At 36.2% G+C, this 24,973-nt stretch overlaps 1 protein-coding gene and 1 long non-coding RNA gene across 5 annotated transcripts in view; one reads left to right on the top strand and one right to left on the bottom strand.

Moving 5' to 3' along the window:
• Positions 1–24,973, bottom strand: part of LOC109145679 — a 45,807-nt gene that overhangs the window by 7,645 nt on the left and 13,189 nt on the right. The window contains exons 2-3 of the long non-coding RNA XR_002047247.1: positions 13,259–13,486; positions 2,514–2,636 (exon numbers count right to left, since the gene is read on the bottom strand). This is a non-coding gene — a long non-coding RNA (uncharacterized LOC109145679). The remainder of the gene's footprint in view (positions 1–2,513; positions 2,637–13,258; positions 13,487–24,973) is intronic.
• KCNH7 (potassium voltage-gated channel subfamily H member 7) overlaps positions 1–24,973 on the top strand; it is a 218,502-nt gene that overhangs the window by 186,358 nt on the left and 7,171 nt on the right. For 2 of the 4 annotated variants that reach the window (XM_039554788.1, XM_039554790.1), the window contains 4 exons: positions 1,947–2,199; positions 5,626–5,831; positions 8,534–8,633; positions 21,151–21,414. In XM_039554788.1, coding sequence (XP_039410722.1) covers positions 1,947–2,199; positions 5,626–5,831; positions 8,534–8,633; positions 21,151–21,414 — 823 coding nt within the window. Of the gene's footprint in view, positions 1–1,944; positions 2,200–5,625; positions 5,832–8,533; positions 8,634–21,150; positions 21,415–24,973 lie in introns of all 4 variants that reach the window. The other 2 variants (XM_039554789.1, XM_039554791.1) reach the window with 1 other exon arrangement.

Here is a 24,973-nt window from a genome sequence, read left to right as displayed (position 1 = left end):
TAAACCAACACAAATGGTCTGCATGGGTTTTGCTTAATGGTAAAATACAATCCCTTGATAAATCAGATAAACAGCTGATAGGAAAAATTAAAACAATTTATTCTAAGTATATTCTAAGTGCTCATGACTTCCTAAAAATTCAAATACACTTTTCTTGTAAGAACTTCTGAATTCAAAATACATTTCCTATTTCACATCCTATAAAAATGGAGCTCTTCTAAATTGTGTTTAGATAGATGCATAGCAAACAAATTAATTCAAAATAGGTCTTTTATACTCACATGACTAGAGAACAATTTCAAAATAAACACAATTTTTCTCCACCTCTATCATTTGGTAAACATATTTGTTTCTCAGTTTTTCACTATCATTCAGTAAATAAGTTACTACAATCTACAGCCTTTTTATTTCAATATAATTGCATTAAACTAAAGAGCATAATTGGATACTAAGCTATTTCTAGTGGTGTGATAGGTACTGAAAACAGAGTGACACCACAGAAGCTTTTCATTTATCATATTTTCTTTTGCTCAGTGTTGTTGAATGCTGGCATTTTCTGAGGATGTATAAATTTCATGTGGTAATGTCCTAAGGCTCAAAAATTGTTGTATACATGTGTATTAAAACATTGTTTGTTATTTCACAGCATTGATTTCCATTAACAATCATAGAAATATTTCCACTCTGTTTAAGGTTCTAGTATCTCATTTTTAAAACATAGCTTGGCTTGTGTGGACAGAAGCCTCATATCAGAATTGGGTTCATCTTCACTAGCAAGGGATTTGAGTTGTGAATATATTTCTGCAAAGTGAGTGAGTGCCTAGACTTTTTTGTGCTGAAATACAAATTAATACAGCAACAAGTGAATGCATTTTGGATATGTGTTTTCTCTGCAGAAATGTTTACATGTTTATAGAAAAAACAGTGCAGAAGATAAGCGAGGACGAAATAATAGACTGGTCAAATAAAAAGACACATCCTGTTCACATATTCATAAGACTTGTAGCATCAGTACATATTTTGCCTTTAGTAATATGCAACAGTTGTAGCTGTCCCCAGGGAAAGCATATGACCCAACCACATCACTGACAGCAGATAACAGGACATAACAAAGAAAGGTGGTGTGTCATAATGTGTCAGCAGGCAGAGTCACTCACAGTATTCCCATGAAGTCAGTAGCAGAAATGTTTGTAGATTCTAAAAGAATCAGAGGTATATTATCCTAGGCAATTTAGAAAAGCTTACACGTAATGACCACATTGTAAATAGCTCCCTTCTTTCCTTCTAAACAAAATTAACATGTTGCCATGGTACCCAAGAGGAATCCCATGATTCTACTTCAGGCAAACTCCTGTTGTTCTGGTAAGAGATGAGCAAGGACCACAGCAAGTAGCCCTGTAGTTTGCTGAACTAATCATCTGCCTATGTACATCTGCATAACATTGTTGTTTCAATAGCTCATGTTGCTTTTTCTGATAAAAATCAAAGACCTACACTTGCAAGCAGAATATATTTATTGTGAAAATGTCATGTTTATTTCAGCAAAAACCTCTCTTATAATAAATGTAGTACTTTGACAATAGATAAAAAGGATATAGATATATCAGTCCAAATAGGTGAAATTCAGTCGAGATTCTCCCTTTAACTGTCTTACTTGTTATTTTATTGCAGTATAGTCATTCATATACCCTGATACCATTTCTTGCAATGAAAGAAATCTTAATAGCATATTTTGTAACTACTATATAGATTAGTATTTATATGAGTGCTCACATTGTAAAAGCTTTGCAATATAGATTATACTATGCATTTGTTGAATTTTAACAATCCTACAGCTCTTAGAGCCACATAGGTCACTTCTTTCTCTTTGTCCAGGAAAAAAAAATAAAAATTATAAAAAGAACTTTCATAGCATTAGCATGAAATCCTTATGCTTGTCTTTCCAGGTCCTGAAGGGGTTTCCAGAATGCTTACAAGCTGACATTTGTTTGCACCTCAACCAAAATTTGCTTCAGAATTGCAAAGCTTTCCGGGGGGCCAGTAAAGGCTGTCTTCGAGCTTTGGCTATGAAATTTAAGACAACACATGCACCTCCTGGAGACACTTTAGTGCACTGTGGAGATGTTCTCACTGCTCTTTATTTTGTGTCAAGAGGCTCCATTGAAATCCTTAAGAGTGACATTGTTGTAGCCATTCTTGGTAAGTACATTATTACAAGGCATATTAAAAGAGTACGATTTTCAAAAGAAATATTTATTGTTGTTCCTGGGACAGGAAATTTGTAAATGTTTTACTCACTATTATTTGAAATCAAGTAAAAAAATAATTTAAGAAGAAAAGTCTACATTACTGTAATAATTCATGAGCACCAAAGAGCCCACTTCTTTGGATTTCTAAAGATTTATCTTTAGTCACATTAATTCCTAGGTAAAAGGCAAGCTGCAAGTTGAGGCAAGCAGATATCCAGTTATTCCAGTTCTGATTATGTTGCAAGATCAAAAGTCAAGACCCACCTGTTTTTTAACAGTGATGAAGGTATTGAGACACGTAGACTCCCCTATTTGCTAACTGGAGCAATCTACTCTGGGCGTTCAAAACGTCTCGTAGAGATTTTCAGAAATATCTGTTTCTGCCCACTGGGCATAAAGGAAAAGAAGAGAATAACATTAATCTGATCTAGATGTAGTAACACCGGTGTTTCCCCTATGTTTCTTACTAACACATTCTTGTTTGTATAGCATGAGAGTTACTTGTTTTCTTTCCTAACAAAGTTGGCTCAGGACAATGCTCAGTCCAGCTGGGAGCTCACCTGCAACTGGGCATAGCTCTTATGTGAAACCAGTAAGACTTCATTAGCTATAGCAATATTAAAAGTAAAATAACTAAAACCTTACCTAAACTTGACTACAGATTTTTTTTCTCCAATTTTATATTAGGTAATATAAATGGAAAGAATAATTGAATAGATGAGTAAGGATTTTGCTGTACAGAAGCCTATACCAGCTGTAATATCATTCGTATGTTGTCTTTCTGTTAATTGGCCACTGCAGGAACTTACAGTCTGAAAAGCAGCTGAAGCAAGAGGTGGACTGGGGGCAGTAGGTTGCTATTAACCCACTTTTGACTGATTATTCTGTTTGTACTTTGCAGGGTGGATATGTGAGCAGAACAAAGGTGTGCCTAAAGCAATCCTTCCCTAGGTTTAGATAGTGTTATCAAGATAATTCATCATGTCATGCTGTTGCATCTCATCAGCTGGGCCAGCTTTAGGCACAAGCAAAGTAGGGAGCATGCAAGTATAACACTGTGAGGTTTTTACTTAACTGTGTAAGAGTCTTTCCCTGATTACGAGCAGTGTGGTTCATCAAGGAATTAATCTCTCACATCAAAACCATGTAAATTTCTGTACTATTTCTGTTGCACTTGCAATCAAGACAAACTGACAATTTTATGGATTCATCAATTCCTTCCTGGGCCAAAGATGCAGACTGGTCAAGTTTTTCATATTATGCACATCAGATCCCTGTGCTCTCACACTGCAGCAGAAACCCAGGTATTTGCAGGGCCATGCTACTGTATCTCTTCTGGCCTATAGCTGTTCACACCAGGGACTGCAGTTTGGAGCCTCACTCTCCCAGGAATGGTAGGTCAGACATAAGGACAGGCGTGCACAACTGCATCCAGAAGAAACTGAGCCCACATCTGTTGCATGATGATCCATGAGGCAGGAATCTGCCCATACCTGGCTCCAGTGAATGAGTCTGTGGTATCTTGAAGAATGTGCAGAAAAAGGATAGATGATTCAAAGGAAAATTACTCTGCACTGAAATCACTCAGAAACCTAACAAAGTTTATCAATACTTAGTCAAATATTTTTAGTTAATTCCTCTTTCTGAAAAACCCCCACACAAAAATGGACATAAAAAACACTCAGTGCTTTGTGCTCTGGACAACAGAGTATTCCAACAGAGGTAGCATGGATGAAATTTTCACCCTTAACAAGTATTGCAACATCATCAAAGAAATCAAAGTGTTCTGAGAAATGTTGTGTCTCTCCACCAGTTTTCTTCAAATCATCAGCACTGTCTGATGTGGATGAGTTAAGTTTCTTTAATACTGATCTGGCAACAGTAATTCTGCATCAAATCCTTAGAAAACACAATGTCTCTGAAATCTACTGTTTCAGCTTTGCAGACAAGATATAAAACTACTACAACCATGTCAATACTCTCATTACACAGGTTTTATATGCCTTGAATAGGGACCTCTGATTTCATAAACATTTAGGACAGAAGGACTATATTGGCAAACCCCTGTTACATTACTGACTCCTGTTACATTTCCTATCTTTGACTGTTACGTCTAATGAACTGTGTTTGACGAAATAAAAACAAGAGGTTTTGCTCTGAAGATATGAAGAGATGAAAAAAGGATCACTTTTGTTGGCAGTTTATTTCCATAGTTAATCACCTTTACTGTTAAAAATGTGTGCTTATTTCCAGTACAAAATTATCTTGCTTCAATTTCTTTCCATTGGTTCTTCCTATGCATTCCTTCTCATATTCCAGAGGCATTGAATCCCAAATAATTTTTCCTCTCTAAAGAATATATGCAATATAATCAGGTTATCTCTTAATCTTCCCATGTTCCTTAAGACCCTCACTGTAAATCAGGCCTTAAATTATTTTTTGTATTTTTTAGCTGTAGTTTTCAGCTTCCTTTTTAGAAAATGGAGAAACCAGACCTACTCTTAGTAACCTAATTTGAAAGGCACAAATGTTTAACAGAGTCAAAAAATCACCACTGTATTCTTTTTTACCAATCTGCTGCTTCTCCCATGCTATGATCACTATTCTTTTCCGCAAGTGTTTTCTTAGTTCCTCCCCAAACCCCATTTTGCAGGTAACCCTGAAACCCTTAGTTTAGAGCATATTTTCACTGGTTTACAGGTGCAGCTGCTCTGCATTGATGAAGGTTAGGTGCAGTTTGGCAAAAATGAGCAATTAAATAGAGATGACAATCCTAACAAACACCTATTGCAAATGTGTCAACATTGATTGGAAGAACTGTAATGGTATCAAAACAGACGTGTTTAAGGGGCTTATTCAAAAGAACGCCTGCATCTTAGACGTTTTGCATTCCCTCCAAAAAATATAAAAATGAAGTAATTTTCTACTAAAATATATTTCAAGTATGGTTGGTTTCTTCATGTAATTCTTAAAAAAATGATTATTACAGGCCAGACAAATGCTGTACTGGACTGAACAATAGAAATTGCATCTTTGTGCTCATAACAATATGATTGAAATCACCAAATAATGCTTTTAGAAGAAAGGACAAAGGAACCTGCACAAGTCATGTTGTTTTGATGAAACTGAAGAAAAATTGTGATGAAACTTTCATTTAGTCCAGTTATATGCCTATGTATTTTCATTGATCTTAATAATTTCACTTTTAATACTTAATAATACTGTTTCCTCTTTATATATGTGCAATGGTGATTTGGTTGTATCACTTCATGTAAAATCAAGTATTCTATGCCACTATCATAAAGAAATACATCATTCAATTTAATGGCTTATTCATGTTGAAAATAATAATCTTTGTTTAATTTTCTTTCTGCAGGGAAAAATGATATTTTTGGAGAGATGGTACATCTTTATGCAAAACCAGGAAAGTCAAATGCAGATGTAAGAGCTTTAACTTACTGTGACTTACATAAGATCCAGAGAGAAGATCTACTAGAAGTTTTGGATATGTACCCTGAATTTTCTGATCTCTTCCTCACCAATCTAGAACTAACTTTTAATCTGAGAGATGAAACTGCAAAGGTACATACAATAAGTGATTTTTCTTTCTTAATATTGGGCCAAATCTGTCCCACAGTAACAAAACTTGAAAACAGCATTTGAAAAACCAAGGTTAACAAAATGAAAAGCTAAAATCCTGAGGCCAAATCCTATATTAAAAAAATATACTCACCTGATTGCTTCTACTGAAGTCAGTTAAACTCAGCAGAAGTCAATGAAATTATTCAGATGATGTTAATCTAACAGGATTTGGTTCTATATTTAAATAGTATTAAGGCTTCGCCCAGAGGGGTTTTGTTAAAGCCATGGAAAATATGTTTTTTTTCAGATGACTATAGCCTAGGTCACCACAAGGGGAACTTTTGACACTAAATGTAATTGTACATCCATAAAATAAGGATAAATCAGATTATCCAGATTCATTCTGTGTCTAGCAATAGAAAATATTTAATTGCCTTTCAAATACCAATTGTTAATTCCCTTATCTTGGCATGCACTCTACCTCCTAGGAGACTAAAAACTTAGAAGGGACTTTTCAACTTTCACTCAGTCTTCAGATTTGCAGGCATTTCTTGGTCTCTTGTTCCCACAGTGACTGTCCTAAGTGTCCCCTTTTGCACAAATTACATCTTCAGGAAGGTCAAAATACCACCAGTGTTTCCTCATTTCAGACTGACAGGGTTAGTCTGACTGGGAAAGAAAGTGGATGTTTGGCCAGAAGGGGAGCAGGGAAATTCTCTTGCCCAGCTCATGCTGCTGAGGCTAAAATCTTCCCCAGAAGATTGCAGGTCCACTAGCTCTGGCCACAAGCCAGGGACTACACTGCCCACAGAATGACTGGTTTACATTTAATTATTTCTGAGATACTGCTGTTTTGTGGCTTCTGACTACACTTTAAAGAACAACAGAGCTTCAGTGAGAAGGAACTAACATAATTTAGCCTCAAAGGCCTTCTAAGAAAAAAAGAGAAAAAGAACACTAATTTTGGGCTGTAAATCATAGAGAAATCTTTGCTAATCATATGTGGACCTTTTTTAAAAAATTATAACGAATAAAACTTCTGACAAGAAATGTCACTTCTTTATATTATGAGCCTTTTTAAGTAAAATATCATTCCAAAAATAGAAGACCAATTATATTCTTTTTTTCAGTCATCCTTCTGTATGCATTGTAAAGATCATAATTATTAATTACAGGTGAAATACAACAGAATAAATGTATAGTCTAGTGATAAATTTAAGTTAAAACTGAATGTCCATATGTTTGAAAAATTTCTTGAGGATAATTTCACGTTAATGATTTAAGTCTGAGCAATTATTTCTTGCAATTACATTGTCATCAATATTTTATCATTTTTTTTTCCTCAGATCTGAGAAATTATTTTTTTAATCTATCTTCTCTTTTGTGAGAACACAAAGAAATTTCACACTTCTTATTTACCTCAGAAATTTTTCAGTTGTTATTCCTTAGTTTTGTACCAGCCACTGATTAAAAATTACTAGTCTTCCCAGAGACAAGGAAGGCAGGAGAGGCTTCTGAGCTTGCAAAATCACCATTTTTCTCTAGAAATTCCACTTACTTTCCACTGTCTATTGCAAGCCAGAAAATCATCCCCCAAAAGAAGCATTGAGCACATTCTCATCTTCAAAACATCATTCAGATCTGAATTAGTTATCAGAATAATAGGTGCTTCTGCCTCAACTTCTGCTCTTGCCCTCCTATTTGTGTAAAAGTATAATTTCCTTCCTGCAGTTATTCTACCAATGGGCCACCCCTGAAGCACATTACTTGCCAGGTTTACAATGAAGGGAATAGAGAAAGATGTAAACACTTCCCAGTGCCCCTCTGCCCTTCTCCCACATGCAAATCTGCTTATATGAGTGGTATGGGAAACCTCACTAGCACAGGGAAGGGAAGTAGGCTGAAGCCAATGCCATGGGTATGTATACAAAGAGCAAAACTGGTGTTATATTTGCTAATTTGTACATTTCTTATTTTTAAGTAAGTAGAAAAAATAAGGGTTAAATGCATCTTGTATCTACTGAAAAAAAAAGCACTGCAATCTTCTTAAGATGGATAGAAATAAACTACATTTTGTTCTGCTACAGAAATAAATATCTGAATGATCTAAATCTGATAAAGAGGTAGGGAGGATCCAGAAAGATAAAATAATGAGAGGTGAAGTGCCTGATCCTTGTCAGTATTGTATTTATTGTAAAATATAACCTTTAAAATTATTGTTTAAATTATTGTAACCTTTATAATCATTACCATGAATTAAGTATAAATACAATTGCAATCAGTCACCACTTCTTGAAATAGTATACATTCTCTGTTAGAGGTAATTTAATTTTTTTCATTAATTTCTCTAAGATTATGTAAACCATATCTGTGCAAGTTCAGAGAAGCTGATAATAATAATGAAAATAATACATGAACACATGTATTTCCATGTAAACTTACTATCAGGATAATTGTATTTCACCATTAGGTGATGACAGTGTTGGTTTTGCTCAATTTGCATAATTTTTTTTAATGTTAGCCTTGGGCAATTCCATTCATTAGCTGCTGATGGAGAGCCTGATGCAGACTGACTTTAATATTGCCTTTTTTAAAGCTTGAACGTGATTAACAGTCAATCACCTATTGCAAATAGGGCAATCACCTGCCCTCTTTACATGGGACTAATCTGTCTTTTTTTTTTTCATATTTCGTTAATCAAGTCTGACCTCGTTATAAGATCACAAACTACCAATGATACGGATGGAGATAACTGCAAACTACGGAGACGGAAATTGTCCTTCCAAAGTGAAATAGAGAAAGGTAATTAACTTCATTTCTTACATTAGACAGCACCACCTCATTATTCCTTGGTTTTTCACTTGATAATGCTGGGTACATTAGGGTCCTGATGTTGGCTGTTACTGGAGCAGCCCTTGAGAATCCAGCTGGGCAACAAAAATACTCTCTGCATCCTATATGCTTATGTATAACTAGAAGATACATGTTTTACCCTTCTATGACTTCACATCTATCAGTGAAGAGCCATTCCATTATTAAGCTACCTTATTGCCTTTGAGGCATGCACATATATATGTATATTATCTCTTAATAGCTATTTTCTGAGACATGATGTTTTAAACTGTGTGGAGAACCTAGTCTAGTGGATTATTTTATTTCCCCAGCAAAGTTCGTTGTTGAACTTGATGCTAGGTAGTGTTTATCCCTGGAATTGAAATATTTTAAAGCTTAAAAATTTTAAATATTTCAGGACACAATAGATTCACCATAGCCCAATTTCGATTCACATGATAATGTGTAAAAGGTTGTTCTGGCAAAAGTTTAGGTAACATTTTATGTGCTTACATTCATATTAGTGGCTTTTGGGAGTAAACCTAATGAAGGAAAATTCATTGAAACCTTAAACCTTTTCACCAATTTTCAGTACTGCTAAATACCAGGAACTGAGGACAGTAGCTATGGTCAGACAGCAACAGTCATGAAGACAGCGAAACTGATACTCATAGGATATTCATGTTTATGTAGGGAAAACACAATTCCTTGAATACCATTACACTTCTATGGTTGAAGGGTTTGTCTAACAAATTACTGTTTCTGTTATGCCTGTCTTCCACACTCCACAGTTAAACCTCAGTCCTAAATGCAGCATAATACCAATTTATAGAGAAGCAGAGTGGCTGATAATAAATGGGAACAGTTTAAATATACATAGCAGGAATAATGCTTGATGAAGAGACTCTAATCCAGAGTGTGGCTATTCAGAACAATGACATTCCTGTTCGATCAAAGAAGCATCTTTAGGGCAGGAAGCCAAGACTGACAACAAATCTGTCAGGAAAATGTCCCCATGAAATATTCAATCTGCTCTTCACAAAGAATCTGTTGACAGAGATACTTTGCCTGACTAACCTTCACATTTCTTATGAGAAAACATATGCTGCTACCTAGACAAGATGGAAGTGATCTTTTATGTTGTGCCTGCTGTAGAATTTCAAATAGGCTACTCAGGTGTCAGGGAGGTTCCAAGACCCCTAGGCTTTTATGGTTCTTCCTCAGTCAATTACACTGAACATCCTCTTTGAAATATTTATTTGCATTACTTTTGAAAAAATGTAATTTTTCATAGTTTTTTCTCTGAAAAAAATACTTGGCACCAATGGGGAAGAAGAGACAAGACTGGCAAGCTTCTTAGTCCTGGCAATGATTGTACAGCACCTGGTAATACCTGGGTTAGGCAGAAGTGAAGTACACTGGAAGTCCATCTGAGGAGAAGATAAAATAAGTAAGAGTCCTTTGCCAAGAACTGAGTACACTTTTTGCCCAGTGGCTTCCTGCCCCTCTCTGGTCTCTTTTCAGATTCTCTACATGTTCCCATGGCCACAGCAGACACCTCATAGTCATAGATCTTCAGTGTCTCTTTTCTGTGGCCATTCCTACATCCTCTATGAGGCTGTAGAGTACTAGAGGAACTACTGGCTTGTAAAGTAATATTCTATTGATTTCAACCCTTTATACATAGGAGGGAGTGGAATCTTATTTTGATCCAGCATAGTTAGTCTACAATGATAAATATTTGGGGATGATCCTGCAGAGTTTTTCAGAACTGGAGGACAAAAGACAGAGTTCCTGAACAAACAGCTGGAAAATGCATTTCTGGACAGAGTATGCCAAAAGATAAAAAATATATGTTATATGACAATCATATTTTGATTTCAGAGCTACAGTTTGAACAGGATAGAGACTCCCAGAATTCTTGCTGTTATATTTTGATATTTTATTTTGCAATTATTAGAGGCATGCTTATGAAATGGTCTTCTTTGTGGCATTCTTTACTTTCAGCTGTTGACCTACTAGCATATTATGCAGCTTTAAATTGTATTTTTTCCATCCTTAGTGTGATCATCATGTTTCTCTGTTTTGGAGTGCTAAAAATGGGCTTGTGTTATCTCAGCCTTTAGTTCATGCTAGCCTGATTTGGGCCTTGTTGCCATGGCAACTCTTCCTGCATGAGTTTTATCAGGGGTTAAACAAAATCAACACCACGCTCTGTTATGCATCTGCAGTTAGTACCACTACTTCTTCAATTCCACACAAGACCTTCTCACTCCACATATACATAATTACACCATTTCTATCCTGTGTCAACAAAAACTGATCTTAGCTAGTAAGGAAGGCTAAGAAGAGCTCTGTCATAATGTGATTTTAGAGGCTACAAGACTATTCGAGGGACCAGCTTGTTCTCTGGCTTCTAGAATGGGTTGCAGTATCAGAACAGGTCCTCTGCAAAAATTAATGCACTCACTACATAGCGACTTATACTTGCTCCCATCCTAAAGAAATTCACTGCTTGTCTTTCGGAATAACGGATGGTACTTCTTGCACAGGTGCAGATGCAGACTCAGCCAGTTGCCATAGATGCTTGACAGTCAGCCAAGAAAAGAAACTCTCTGTGACTACTTAAAATTAGCAGCGTTCCTGCCTGGCAGTTCCAAACAAAGCTCTCAGCTGGGCTGGCAAGTTAGTCTCCTGCTGAAAACTTAGCAACAATGAGCTGCTCCATCTATACTCAGTTGTCATTTTTAGCAGTGCAGAATACAATTCTTTCTTGCCCATTTCTCATTTACTTCTAGCAGTTCTGCGTGAGTTAGCTAATTTCAAGGGAAATACATTCAGGCAAGAACTTTCTTTTGCTCTGCGAGTTCTATTATCCCATGCTGAATAGGGCATTTCTAGAGTTGCTTACATCAATATAAAATCCAATATATGGGTGAAAAATGCAGTGTAAGGAGACTTACTGAAAGGCTGAAAACTTGAGGCTTTGAAAAGATTGTTCTGGAGTTCAAGAATTATCACTTTTGCTAGCATCTTTTTTAACTTTTTTTTAATGTTGGCTTTAAAATCTTAACCTTCTTGGGACTGTTCTGGTGTCAGCTGGCCCAGGAAATTCATAACAAGAAAATATTAGTTCCATGGATGTGACGTTAAATGGTCACAAAACAAAGTCCTCACAGACTCCTCTTACCCTGGGGCTTGCACTTGCCCATGTCAACACAGACTGTAACAATCAAGTGGGATATAAAATACATTTTGCAGTGCTTCATTCTTAAAATATTGTTGACTAGTAAACTCATATATTGCTTAATTTTAATTTGAAGAGTTATGTTTCCTGATCAGACTTTTCAAAAAGTGTCTAGTGATCAAATCTCAGAGTAAGCACAAAAGCCAGAGTTCTAAAGAACTTCTGACACTGTTGGGGCTGCCCGAGGCAGCACAGCATCCAGCTGCAGACGTCCTTGGTGTCAGCTGCAGCAAGCAGGGAAAGCTGGCTCCTTTGCAAGGAGCGAGCCCCAAACAAAGATGATGTAAAAGCGTCGGCGGAGGCAAAGGATGAGAGAGGGGCCTTTTATATGGGTTCCAGCTGGTTTATTGCAGGTGGAGAGTCCAGGGACCAAGACCAGGGACAAGGGAGAACACAGTATTTTATACGGGGGTGGAACAAAGGGAAACAACCAATGGGGAGCGACTGAGGAGGAGGAGACAACAGAGGAATATCCAATAGGGATAACTTAAGGGAGAGAATTACATGAGTAGACCAATGGGGGCGTCGAAGAAGGGAGAACTTAACAGATCTAATACATAGGCAATTAAGGGAAATGCATAAACATGAGCTTATACATAAAACTAGGTGGAGCTCTCCTAAACCAATAAACTTAAAACATGTAAACTAAGAACCACTAAGCACATGGGAACTCGCTGTAACCAGTGGGTGAGGATTAGACGTTGGTGTTCCGGAGGCTTGTCCACCAGTCCTCTGAATGCTCTGCTGCAGTGGCCACTGCCACATGCACTGCAACAAACTTTTAACTGAATCTTGGTTAGTGTAACTACCTTCAGTGTGCACTGTTTCTAGGTGTTACTCAGCCTAAGAAGCCAAGCCATATTAACACAGCTTTATTACACAAAGTACCTAGAGGCCATGTCTGTTGATTTAGATAAAAAAGACAAGGAAACACGTCGGGAACTGATTCTCCTTCTGAAAACTGTAAAGTGGAGCAGTACTAAGAGAATGGGGAAACACCACCTGCCCTGTTCTTTCCCATTCTTGTCCCCTCTCCCAGCTCATTTATCTAAATGCTTACTTTATGAAAAGATGCTCAGCCAAGCACTGTGTCATGTCCCCTGAAGGAAAGTAGGGTAAGAATCTGGAGAAAAATTGAACTGATATTAAGTCTTACTTACTTATATTAAGTCTTACTTAACTGTGTTAAACCGTTAGTATTATGCTGATGAAGTTGGCTTGGGCTTAATTAGAAAAGGGTTTCTAATATTCAACCAGAGTGCTAGGTCATTAAATGGCCAGGAAACAGCTAATATGTTGGCAGGCAGCATATGGCTGGAAACAAGACCTCATGTCCCCAAAATCTTACCTTAATCATGAAACCCCTAGCAAAAATGTATCTGGTCATCAGAGAACCCACTAGTGCAGTGTTCCATCTGCTCCTGTTAGTGTTGTTGCTGCTACCACAGCGCCTGGGAGCCACCTCAGGGAGCTTCCGCAGAAGAGTCTTATTTCCTGGAGTTACTCCCAAAGAGGCTGTTTCCAAAGGCCAAATCTGATCAAAATGTTGTGGGCAGTCACACATGCCATAGCCATCCTTTGAAAAAAAAAAAAAATAATAATAATAGTACCGTGGTGAAAGCTGAATTCCTTGCAAAAGAGAAGAGAATTCTAAACTTGATAAGAGAACTGTTTTGACCTATGCCCTGAATTCGTTCTGAGGTGCATTGTTGTAATTCTTTGTTTCTGATTGTTTTGAAGTATAACATTATTTCCTGAAATATAAAATAAGAATTGTCCTTCTATCATTATTTGATTAGCATTAAAGTTGACACAAAAACAGACAGAGCAAAGACAGTGGAGATAGAAGGCTGTCACTCCATCTCTAACATCTCATTGTATTGAAAATGGCACAAAAGAATAAATGAAGGACTTCATATTCCCTTCAACTTCGAAATTCTTGGCTTTTTAAATGTGTCTCAAATTCAGTTATTCAAAAACTACCTGTTTTCTAAGCCTTTTTAAAAGTAGGAAATGGATCCTTATGGAAAAGTCCATAAGGATTTCAGTCCATCATGATGGGGGAAGGTTTCAGTATCTTCTGCGGTTCCCTATTTCCAAAATCACCCAAACTTTCATATCTCAGAGATGAAACACAGCAAAGGACACATTAACTTACCAAACCCTCACAAGCAGCACTGATACAGAACAGTAATTCAAACTCTCTGCAGTACAGTGAATTTCCTCCACCATCACTATTGAATCTACTGGAACCTTTCAGCAAAATTGTCAGAAATTCTGTAACAATGGAATCTCATTAGTTTATATCTGTGTTTATATCTAGCTTTATCTATCATATGTATACCCATGGTAGACTTAGGACCTCCCAAATTATGAATGAAATTGGAATGAAACAAATCTTCCATCATTAAAAACAATCACAGAAAAAAACCTTTTTACTACTGAGAGGAGAAAATGTTTTAGCTTTCCCAAAATACTTCCAGCAACCTACTTTTCTTAAGATTAGGGATCTTCCTGCATAGTTACTAGACAGACAACATTTTCCCTTGGTGTTAGTCAAATACCACACACACATCTGACAGTACATTTTTAAGTAGGGGGTCCTAAAGATAGGTGAGAAACTTTCTAGAAACTCTTCTATTTGAAGAGAAACATAATGAGTAGAAGTGAGGAAGAAGGAGGAAAACAACCCTGTGCTGAAGAATGCAAGAACTTCCACAGCTCAGGTTTCAGGAGCCATTGTAAGCCTTTGGCATTGTTTCAGATTTTGAGGTCTGACAGGTCTACAGACATGTAATTGAAGGTGCTGAAGCAGGACTTCTAGATACACAAATTAATGTGCCTGGTGGAACTTCAGACAAATTCTTTCTACCAGTTTTAGAAATGTCTTAGGAAATGCATGTGCACTTTTAAGACCTCTTGTCTCTGCCATGTGCTGAAAATGGCCAAGCTTTGATATAACTGCATCTGTTTCAAAAGATTGTTTTTAAGGACAAAAGAAATCTCTGATAGAAAATATCTATTTTCAGTTGTTCTTTGTTTCACTTTATTTCTGCTGTATATTATGCTGTAAAAGAGCATAACTATACTATGATGTTCACAGAAGGAGAAATAGTAGTAATGTAGCAAATTCTCATCACAAAAAATCTGGTGCTGTTACTAAATTAAATTTTTAATAAATATGTGACGGCTTCAGGGTTCATTACATTACTTTCTTAAATTTCTAAACCATATAATCCTGTGGTCCTCAAATTTGACAAAATATCTGTATCACTGAATAGGCACTGTGTACTTTATCTCTGACTGCAACTAAAAAGCTGCAAACATACCTTTCCACTTTCAAAAGTGAATTGCAGTGCAAGAATCCACCAGAAACTATGTGATTATTTAGACTACCAAAAGAAAATAAAGTGTATGTGAAAGATAGCCTTTATGTTAATTGTCTCATTGTACTAAGTATTATTGCTATACTATATGTGAAAACCATACAGATGGCTTTCCTTTTGGGAGACAATTGCTTTACAAAGTGCACTGCAGATTTTAGCAGTTCAGTTTGTTTTCAGAGCTTTAGGACCAATCACTTCTCCTGACCATACCAATTTCTATTTTTCCAGATGGGATAATTTGGAAAATATTTAGATCTGAGTTTCTCAGGTTATCCAATAGACCCTGTGCAAAGCTTTCAAACTATTTCTCTTTTTTCTTGTGCACTAAATTTGTGATTTTTCCATACAGTTTTCATGCAGTAAGACCCATCCAAAAAGTAGGTAATTAGACATTTTGTAAACTTGAACAGTGCTATAATCCTCTAGAGATACCAGTTTTTGCTTTCTTATCACTTAGTTATTAGTTATAAGGACCTTATGGTTTTACTTTCCTTTTTTTTTTTTTCTTTTTTCCCCTACTATTTTATCCTCAGGGATGCATTGGTCGTATGTAGATGTTGGAGCAAGCTATGCTTTCTGCAGGCACTCAAAAAGGTTTATGAAGGCAACACTTCTCAGTTTACCTGATCACCTGTCATCACCTGAGATGATCAGGACAAATTGAATAGACAAATTTCTGTTCAGCTGAAAAGTGGTACAATGCTTTGTTCAAGTTGTTAGTCTTCTGGAACAGACTTTCAGATGACCTTTCCTGAATGTATTCCTTGTCAGAGCATGAGTTAAGACTGGCATTGACAAACATCCAGATGTCATGACATGTCGGAACTCTAAGGCCAAGTCGATTCTGAGACAAGAGTTCAAGTGCTAGAATTCAAGGCTCATAAATGTCTTAGGTTTGTTTAAGTGGATTTGGGTAAGTTGTAGTACTTTCTGAAACATCAGAGACATAAGGGTTAAATATTTCCACAGACAAGAGCAAAATCAGTTTTCAGGCAAGTTTTCTGGTAGCAAAGGTGGAGTAGCTCTCATTTCAAATGCTACATGCAAAATCAAGTGCTGAATTTTACCGATCACTTGTCATGCATTTGAAAATATTACGGGGATCATGTCCTTCTCCCAGTGGAAAATAAATCCATGAAAATTCCTTATACTGTTTACCATAAGACTGCAAAGGAATACACATAACTTTGTTCTTTTATTCTTAGATAAAGGAACAATATGGCAAAAAAAAGTTCACCATACCAACACTTATCCACAGAATGACCAGGCACTGGGTTGCTTTTCATTTCCTGTGTACAAGCAGTCACCTTCCTCCTTTTTGATATCTTCCTTTAGCCAGTCTATCAGAAGGCACCCAGCTATATTTAGCAATGTACTCCATACCAGTCACATTCGACTAAGTATGAAGCAAACAGCAAGAAAAAAAATTGAGTAGCATTTTAATTCGCAGTTTAATGATCCTAAACTCACTGATTGGCATTCTATAAAGTAGTTTATTCTGTGTACAGCTTGAGTAGACTTCTCTGGATTCTCATACATTGGTCCTGCTCCACAGTACCAGTACTTTTTGATATTAGCTAAATATTATGTATGGCTTATAATGTTCTTGCACCACTAAGTGAAAAGCAGGGATTTCAGGAATTAGGATTACCATTTTCCCTGACTGATTGTATACTATTCCCCATCTATATGATGGAAAACATAGATATGGTTTGAACACCAGTGTGCATCAACACCAGTGCATCAACAGCTTTTGATTTTTTTGACATTTTGAAATTTTGCACTCTTTCAATCCTGTTTGTGGTATTGTATTTAACATACTGTCTGAAATGCTTGGTCACTGACTTTTCATTCAAAATATTTGCTGCCTGTGGCGGGCACATAAGGCATTTTTCTGCTCTCTGACAAGTTAACAGGCATTCTTAAATTAAAGAAGAGATAACAAATAGTCATGATGATTAGCAAATACTTTGTTCATACATAGAACCACCATGGGAGTACCTGGGAATATCACACAAGAGAGAGCTTGTAACAGTTGAACCAAAATTCTTGCTGGGAATCTGAAGATCTCCAGACCTTTTGAGCCATTAACCAACCTTCCATCTAAGTCACAGTGTGCATTTCTCCTTACCAACGCATGCACTTGGTGTAGTGTAAAAGAATTTTTTCAGAGGAAAGGGAAGATGTCATTTCTGCTGAACAGATTTATAGGTGTGCAGATCATGTTAATGATGAGGATTGTCTGTGCTATAGTTTGGAATATAAATTGCTGTATGTGGCAGTGAGGAAGTCATTCACCTCATTTCCTGCACAAAATCGAATTTGTCTCAGCATATTATGGGATTTTTTTATTGGACGGCTGAAAAGGAAGTAAAAATTTTCTACCTTCTGAAACACTAGGCTACATAGCTAGCTTGATTAATGATGACAAATTCCAGTTAATGAAATTACAGCAGTATTAAACAATGCTGCTCCATAGGTAATATACTGCTGACACTTTCACCAATATTGTTTGCAGCAGACTGATACATTAAGAGAAAATACATCTAGATCATGCAGACTGGCACTACTTGAGCAATGCAAAATTTCAATATTGCAGACCATATCACACAAAAGAAATTGTCTGACCTCTGATAACCATCCTGTGAAGTAGGATTTTAATGCCAGTATTTCTGTGAGTCACTGTCATAGCTCTATGACCCAGACTTGTGACAACCCCATTTCTTCCCTTCCTTTGCCAGTGCACGCACAAAAAGCAGGACACAAACCTTCTGATAATTACTTCGAAGATTTTGGAATTTCCAGACAGCAAATGTCAGAGGACACTGCCTGTAAACTTGGCGGGCACCCAAAACATACGACAGGCTAGAACAGTCCCATAAAGAGTGTAAATGATGTTTGTACATTTTGGTTAAGCAGGAAATTACAGAAATAATCATCTTCAGTAAAACAGATTCTATCAGTCAGAATCAGAAAGTGAAATTTGTCTTACTGGAAAAGGAAAGAGAAAACGCTAGAACTGGTGTGGGGAGGGGAAAGGAAGGTGGGGTTTAGTGATTACATTTGGAAGAAGAACAGAAAGGGATAAATAAAACTTCAAAAACACTTTTCTGTGTGACAGAAAGTGAACATATCCATACATACACAGATAGAAAAGTCTTCTCTTCTGGAAAATCCATTCCAAACCATTGACTGGATTTCATTACAAAAGGAGGGAGAAATTGGAGAAATTCACATTCTGAAAAAAGCCCTACCTATATATTATTTGTAACTTATTTTCCACTGAGCTGCAGAGGCACTGCTAAGGTGTTGAGCAGAGGTATGGAGCTTGCACCGTTACCAGGTCCTGAAGAGTCAATAAAATAGAGCAGTTTCTATTTTTATTAATACCCTAGGGGGAAAGTATCACAAGATTATCCTCCAGAGAGAAGAATCTTTAGCATTAAATAGGAGTCTTTTAAAAGAAAAACAACTTTTGACTCTCTGGGTATAGCCAGATGCCAAGAAGATAATGCAATGTCAGTAAAGCCAAAGATGTCTGTTTTGAAATAGATCTGCTGATGAACAAATCTTCCCTGATTTCAATAGGCAGAAGCCTACATTCAACAGATCTCTGCCTTGCTTCTCATGCCAGTGAGTTCATAATACTTGGACAGCATTTGGAAGATAGTGTATTCTGTTGTTCTGATATAGATGGAGACTAAATGCAGGGATACCAACTGAATTACCCTGGTTTTACAGAAGAGTAGTTATTAGCAGAATCTGGATTCATGTTTCTGAATATTTTGTCATTTTATGAATATAAGAGATAAGACAGTCTGCTATACTTCAGCTGCTAAACAATTTTTTTCACTCAATGACCCCTTCTTAAAATTAGTCCAGTGCTTGATTTGTATTCCACAGAGTGCTAATTACAGCTGCCGTTAGTGCACAAAATCCCATGAACATACAAAATTACCCTAAAAATTGGCAATTTCAAGCTTTCATTAGGTCTTTTTCCCAGGTTGAATTCAGTCAAACACTAAGTAATTAGGACAATTTACTGTAGCGTGACTGTATGTTTTCAATATATTCCCACAAAAAATACCATGGGAGACATCTATAATAAAATTTTCTTATGAAGCTTTCTTTTGTTTTTGTACAGTTTTGGAGATGGAATTGCCAAGAACATGGCATTTGACTCTCGAGTCTGAGCATCCCTCAAGAACTTTACAGTGCCAGTCCATTTGCAGTTGTTTTGACAACTTTGCAGTAACTGAGCATCACCAGTATCACGTAGAGCCAGTAGTCCTGCTTAACAGAAGCCCAGTAAAGTCACTTCCATTTGCGGTTGCGTTAATTGCCCTTGGAGACTCTAGAGGGTACAGGTACAGGTACAGGAGGCCTGTCATTGGGTTTATTTTGCTTTGTTACTGGGTTTATTTTGTTCACCATTACCTGCCCTCCCTGCTCACAGATTTCTGGACCCTTGAAGGGTGCTCTTTATAGGTATTGCATTCTTTTTATGTGCAGACAAAGATGATTAGATGAAGCCACACTTTCATTTCCTTATAGTGAAAACAGAGAAGAATAGGGAGTATACGGAATGGTGTATACAGCCACTGCTGTAGGCTATAAGGACTACAGACATTCCAGAACTATGTTGATTAGTAATTAGCACAAAGCAGATGGGAAATCATGCTGTCTCCCCAGGAAGTTAATGCAAACTCGTTACAGTATTTATATGTTGTTGAGACTACCCTGCTAGAATGTGTTTTAAATAAATAGAGGAACTGAAATTATCTTGACATTTCAGTTAAAAATAGGTAAAACCAAATTTTGAATTCAAAGTTAGCTTCAAGTTTATGCTGAAAAGAGATCAAGACTTCTCTGTATTAAGAAATTATCATTCTTGGGTTTAAATCCTTTTAATTTTTACAATATGTTTTTAAAGGTATCTGCTTTTAAAGGTATCTGCTTTAAATCTAGGCTTACTTTCCGTCTCTTAAGAGGACTAAATCTGCTGCTGCTCACTACAGACCTTGAATATGATTAATAAAAGATTCATTCTCAACTTGACTGGTACACTGCCACCATATATATCACAGAATATTGTTTACTTTTGTTATTCAAAAGATTGGATGTTCAGAGAATTGCAACTCTAAAGGCTAAGGAATTTGAGCTACTTTGCAAAGTTGTTTTGAGGAGATCCCATGAAGTCAGACTAGGAACTCCCTTCTTTGTGTTTCTCTCTACCATAGCAATCCTGTAATAAATATGGAGAAATATGCTCTCTGGTTAGTTGGGCCCAGAAATTTTGGGGATGAGTGGTTGATTAACATATATGCCTCTTCTGGGAAAAGAATAATCAACAAATATGCTCTCATGTGAGAATAACTTAAATGAGTATTTCTGATACCTAGTCTAACATACATGATGGTTAGCCTGTCAAGACTGTGATAAATGCCCAATAATGAGAGAAATTGGAAGACAGAATGAAATAGTTCATATTTTGTAGACTTATATAAAGCTTCCTTAAATTTTGTCCTCATTGAAAAATAAAAAGTGTACACAGGAGGGCTGTGTTGGATAAAGCCTTTGTTGTTTAGATATAAGCAAGTTTTTGCAAAACGAGTTATGGTTTATGGACTAAGAATCCTTACTACATACATGCAAATATCTTCTAGGACTTCAAAAGAAATATAAATCTCCTCTGATAGAAGACTCAAAAAAAGGCTTTAAAGTATTTTTTTTTTCTAACAGACAGTGAACTTCCTACCTGATATAAGAATCATGTCCATCCTCAGACCATAATAAACTAGAATAAACTTTCATTAATTGCTTATTTTTGTATACAATTATTTCTGTTTCACAGATTATTTCAGAGAGAATGATCAGAGTGATCCTGAACCCTCAGGAGACAGCACCAGATACTATCAATCTGTTAAGAAACATTTTGAGGAGAAAAAAAGTGGGTCATCATCTTTTGTGTCCTCTATTGAAGATGAGCAAAAACCCCTGTTCTCTGGGATAGCTGATTACCCATCTGTAACAGAGAAAACCACAGAGGTGGACTTTGAAGAAATGGATCATGATACAGAAGAAATTCTTATTGACAAAAGAAGCAGTTCTTGCAAAGGTAATCCAGCTGTTGCTATTTAGAAAAGTTTGAGCAGACATCTTTTTAGTCTGATTAACAAAAATAATTTTCTGAATGGTTCTCTTGATTCTTTACATAATATTTACTCCAAAAAGCTTAAGAAAAAATATTTTTGATCAAAAAATTATTATTTCTCAAGAGGCTTAATGTAGTTTAATTCAGTGGGAACTGGATTACAGTTCTGTGGGACTGGATTGTAGAACCTCCAGAAGGCCATTCTAGGTTTTACTGTAAATCATCTTGTAACTGAACTACCTAAGTAATTTACAGAAACACTTCAAAATTGTCCACTGAGTGCCCATTGAAGACTGCACTCAAAGCAGTACAGAATCTCCCAAAGGGTATTTGATGTGCCAGGTTTGGATGACAGTAAAAAATTCTAGATAATGAGAGCCGGACTAACTAAACCTAGTGATAGTTGCACATGCAAAAAATTTTTTCAGATAACTAATTTTATTCATTGCATTTACAAGGCACAACAAAAATTATGTGAAAAAAAATTCATAATAGCTTGGAAGAATGCTATCCTGTCTTGCTGCACCTGTTGGTTAAAGGAGTACCATTATACTACACAGAAAAATCATGACTTCCATAAGTAACACACAAGAATAGAGATTTGAGCTTTTGTATGTGACAAATAATCAGGAAATATTAAGCAATCTCAGATACTTTTACATAGAGTCTTTTGTATGTGACAAATAATCAGGAAATATTAAGCAATCTCAGATACTTTTACATAGAGTTAAATCATGTAATTAAAATTACATCTAATATACTAAAATATTAATTTTCTCAGTGATGTGAAAGGAAATTAATGAAAAACTCTGTATTAATATACAATTTAAATATTGCTGCAAGTTCATTTGTAATTCCTTCAGTCCAAAGGGAAGAATTACATATTTAGTGTTTAATGCTGTTTCCATTGAGACAATTTAACCATTTGACTATCATTCAATAAACTTTAGGCTTTTAGGCTATCATTTTAAATAAACCTAATGATTAATCAGGCCAAACAATGATTTTAACATCTCAGAGGTATGAATATGTGAAGTCTGGTCTCTTCAAGTTAAGGCCCTATAAATCTGCATCACGTGAACTTGTTGCATTCATACTGCAATTGGAAACCTTACCTTTCCCCTACCAATAGCCAGAAATGTGTCCTTGCAGGTATAGCAACATTTTCCAGGGCAACCTATTGCAGATTTTATTTGAGCTAAATTTAGCATATCTAAATGTTACATATTTTGATTAAGACCACACTCTTTTTTCCACTTTATAATTTAGCACTTCTAGTAATGTTATGCAAGATAATGAGCTTTCTTGCAACATTTATAAAACCTAAAAGGTGAATAAGATTAGCTTTTACTGATATATGTTTTAAACTAAATTCTTATTTTTGCTGTTAGAGATTGATTATAATTTACCAGAAGAGTAGTTACAAACATAATGAACTTGTGAAAAAAATTCTGCTTTTATGTATCCTCATATATTATGGTACCTTATAAATCTTGAATACAAATGCACTTGTATAAAGCTACTCCAATTCATTACCACTGTGACTGATACATATTTAATTATCTTTTGTTTTGTTTTAAGCTTTGGTCATTACTTCAATGAATGGAAAGACTATTAATAATGTATTGTATAATTTGGCAGAAACAGTGTAAACATCTCTCTCCTAACCCTAGAATGCAACTTTCAACTTTTAAACATATGGCTCTTTTTGAAGACCTGAGAATTTTACTGTAGCTGTTAGCTACCTGTTAAGGAAAAATGCTATCTTCACTTGGTCATTATTTGGGCTAAAAGTCTGATTCTTTAATTGTTTCAGTGAATGTAGTTATACATTTATTGACTTAGTTCTCAGTCTAAGATTCTTCAAGTCCTGGAAGACTAGAGTTGGTTATGAAGTTGTAGCTGCTGGTGGGCTTTTCTGGGGTTACTAACACATACGGAATACCTGAAAAGATATTTAGATGAGAATAACACCATATTTTATAGAGTATTCACTTACTTACTGTGTGTAAACTTTTGTCATTATAGTGCCAATTCATTTGCTTTGTCACAAATTAAGCATCTATTATAACAGTTTCCAAATACATATTCTGGGACAAAAACCAGCTGTGATTTCCCTAGGATAAGCCATGGCGTTGAAAATCTGTGATTTTAATGAATGACTTATTGTGTAAAGTAACCAATGTCTTGTTTTTTACAGGACATTAAAAAGCAGCGAAATGCTCTTGAAATTCACTGCTTATAAATCTACTGGATTTACAAAATCCATTGCACCTAAATCCATAGTTTGAAACTTTACCCCAGAATTTTTCATAGTATGCTCCCTTCAGTTTCCTGAGAGCTTTCCAACTTTTCCTTGAACACTGCAAATTGGGCCATGTGTGCCTCCTAAAACCAAATTACATGCTTCTGTGACACCCTTTATCTCTTTCTTTCTGTTGGCTTAAGTTCCTGAGAAGCAGAACGGGTTTCTGTGTAGCCAAGATTAAATCTCTTTCCTCTTCCTTCTGCCCAGTGCATAAAATCAGTTATAGGTCATCACATGAAATTCAAACACTCTCTACAGCTCCAGGAAACCTTCTACCACCTGCTAACCAAAGATCAGATAATGTAATAACCACCTTTGTCTGATTAAAAAAAAAAAGAGAGACAGAGAACAAAGTCTCCCCTTACACTTGGAATCATGTAGTGAGAGCTCCCCTTCCTGGCTAAATCTACTTGAAATACTAAATCTGAGCAGGAACTTCTTTTTTTTTTTTTTTTCCTCTTAGAGAAACACTGCTCAAAGACATGTTTGAAAGGGATTAGCTATTAGCATTTGGACAAAGCTCTTACATGTCACCCACACTGTGGGGTTTTTTCTCTTCTCTTTGAAACATGGCTCTAGCTGCTGTGGTTGCTTAGAAAAATTTCACAAGTGTGAAATGAATGTAACCTAGGCTGAGTTAACAGCGTGCGGTGCCAAGAGAAGTGTTAGGAGAAGCTCTGCGCAAATCATTCAGGGACTGATGTGGGATTCAAATCCAACTGCAGATACCTTATAAGCAGTCAAGGATTTTGCCCAGCTGTATGCTGAAGTAGCAGCCTAGGTGCAATAAGAACTTTAATATGTTCTATAACTTCATGTAGTTAAGTAATTACAAATACAACTCTGAGCAGATGTTAGCGTTTAAACAGTCTTTTTTATCACATCAAAGAAGAATGAGTGATTCTGACCAATTTTGACTGTTTTCATGACAGATTCATTCAAAGTAAACAAAGGCTGTGGGGGGCAGGGTGAGCTGTAGAAAAACCACTGTTCAACCTAAAGTCACCTGTAGGCTCTGCAAAGGTCACAGCAGGATCCTCATTCTATACTTGATAAGTGCAACAAGTATGTCCCATGATAATTGATATGTAACCTTTCAACAGCTTGGTGAACAGGAGAAATGGAAGAGAGCCGAGAATGTAAACTAATTAATAAATCTACAGAGGGGTAGATTGAGTAAACTGAGAAAGAAAGGAGAAATATCCCAAACCAGAA

The sequence above is a fragment of the Corvus cornix genome, chromosome 7 (genome assembly GCF_000738735.6).
Source record: "Corvus cornix cornix isolate S_Up_H32 chromosome 7, ASM73873v5, whole genome shotgun sequence".
NCBI classification, from domain to species: Eukaryota; Metazoa; Chordata; class Aves; order Passeriformes; family Corvidae; genus Corvus; species Corvus cornix.
This window is presented reverse-complemented; position numbering and strand designations above follow the sequence as displayed.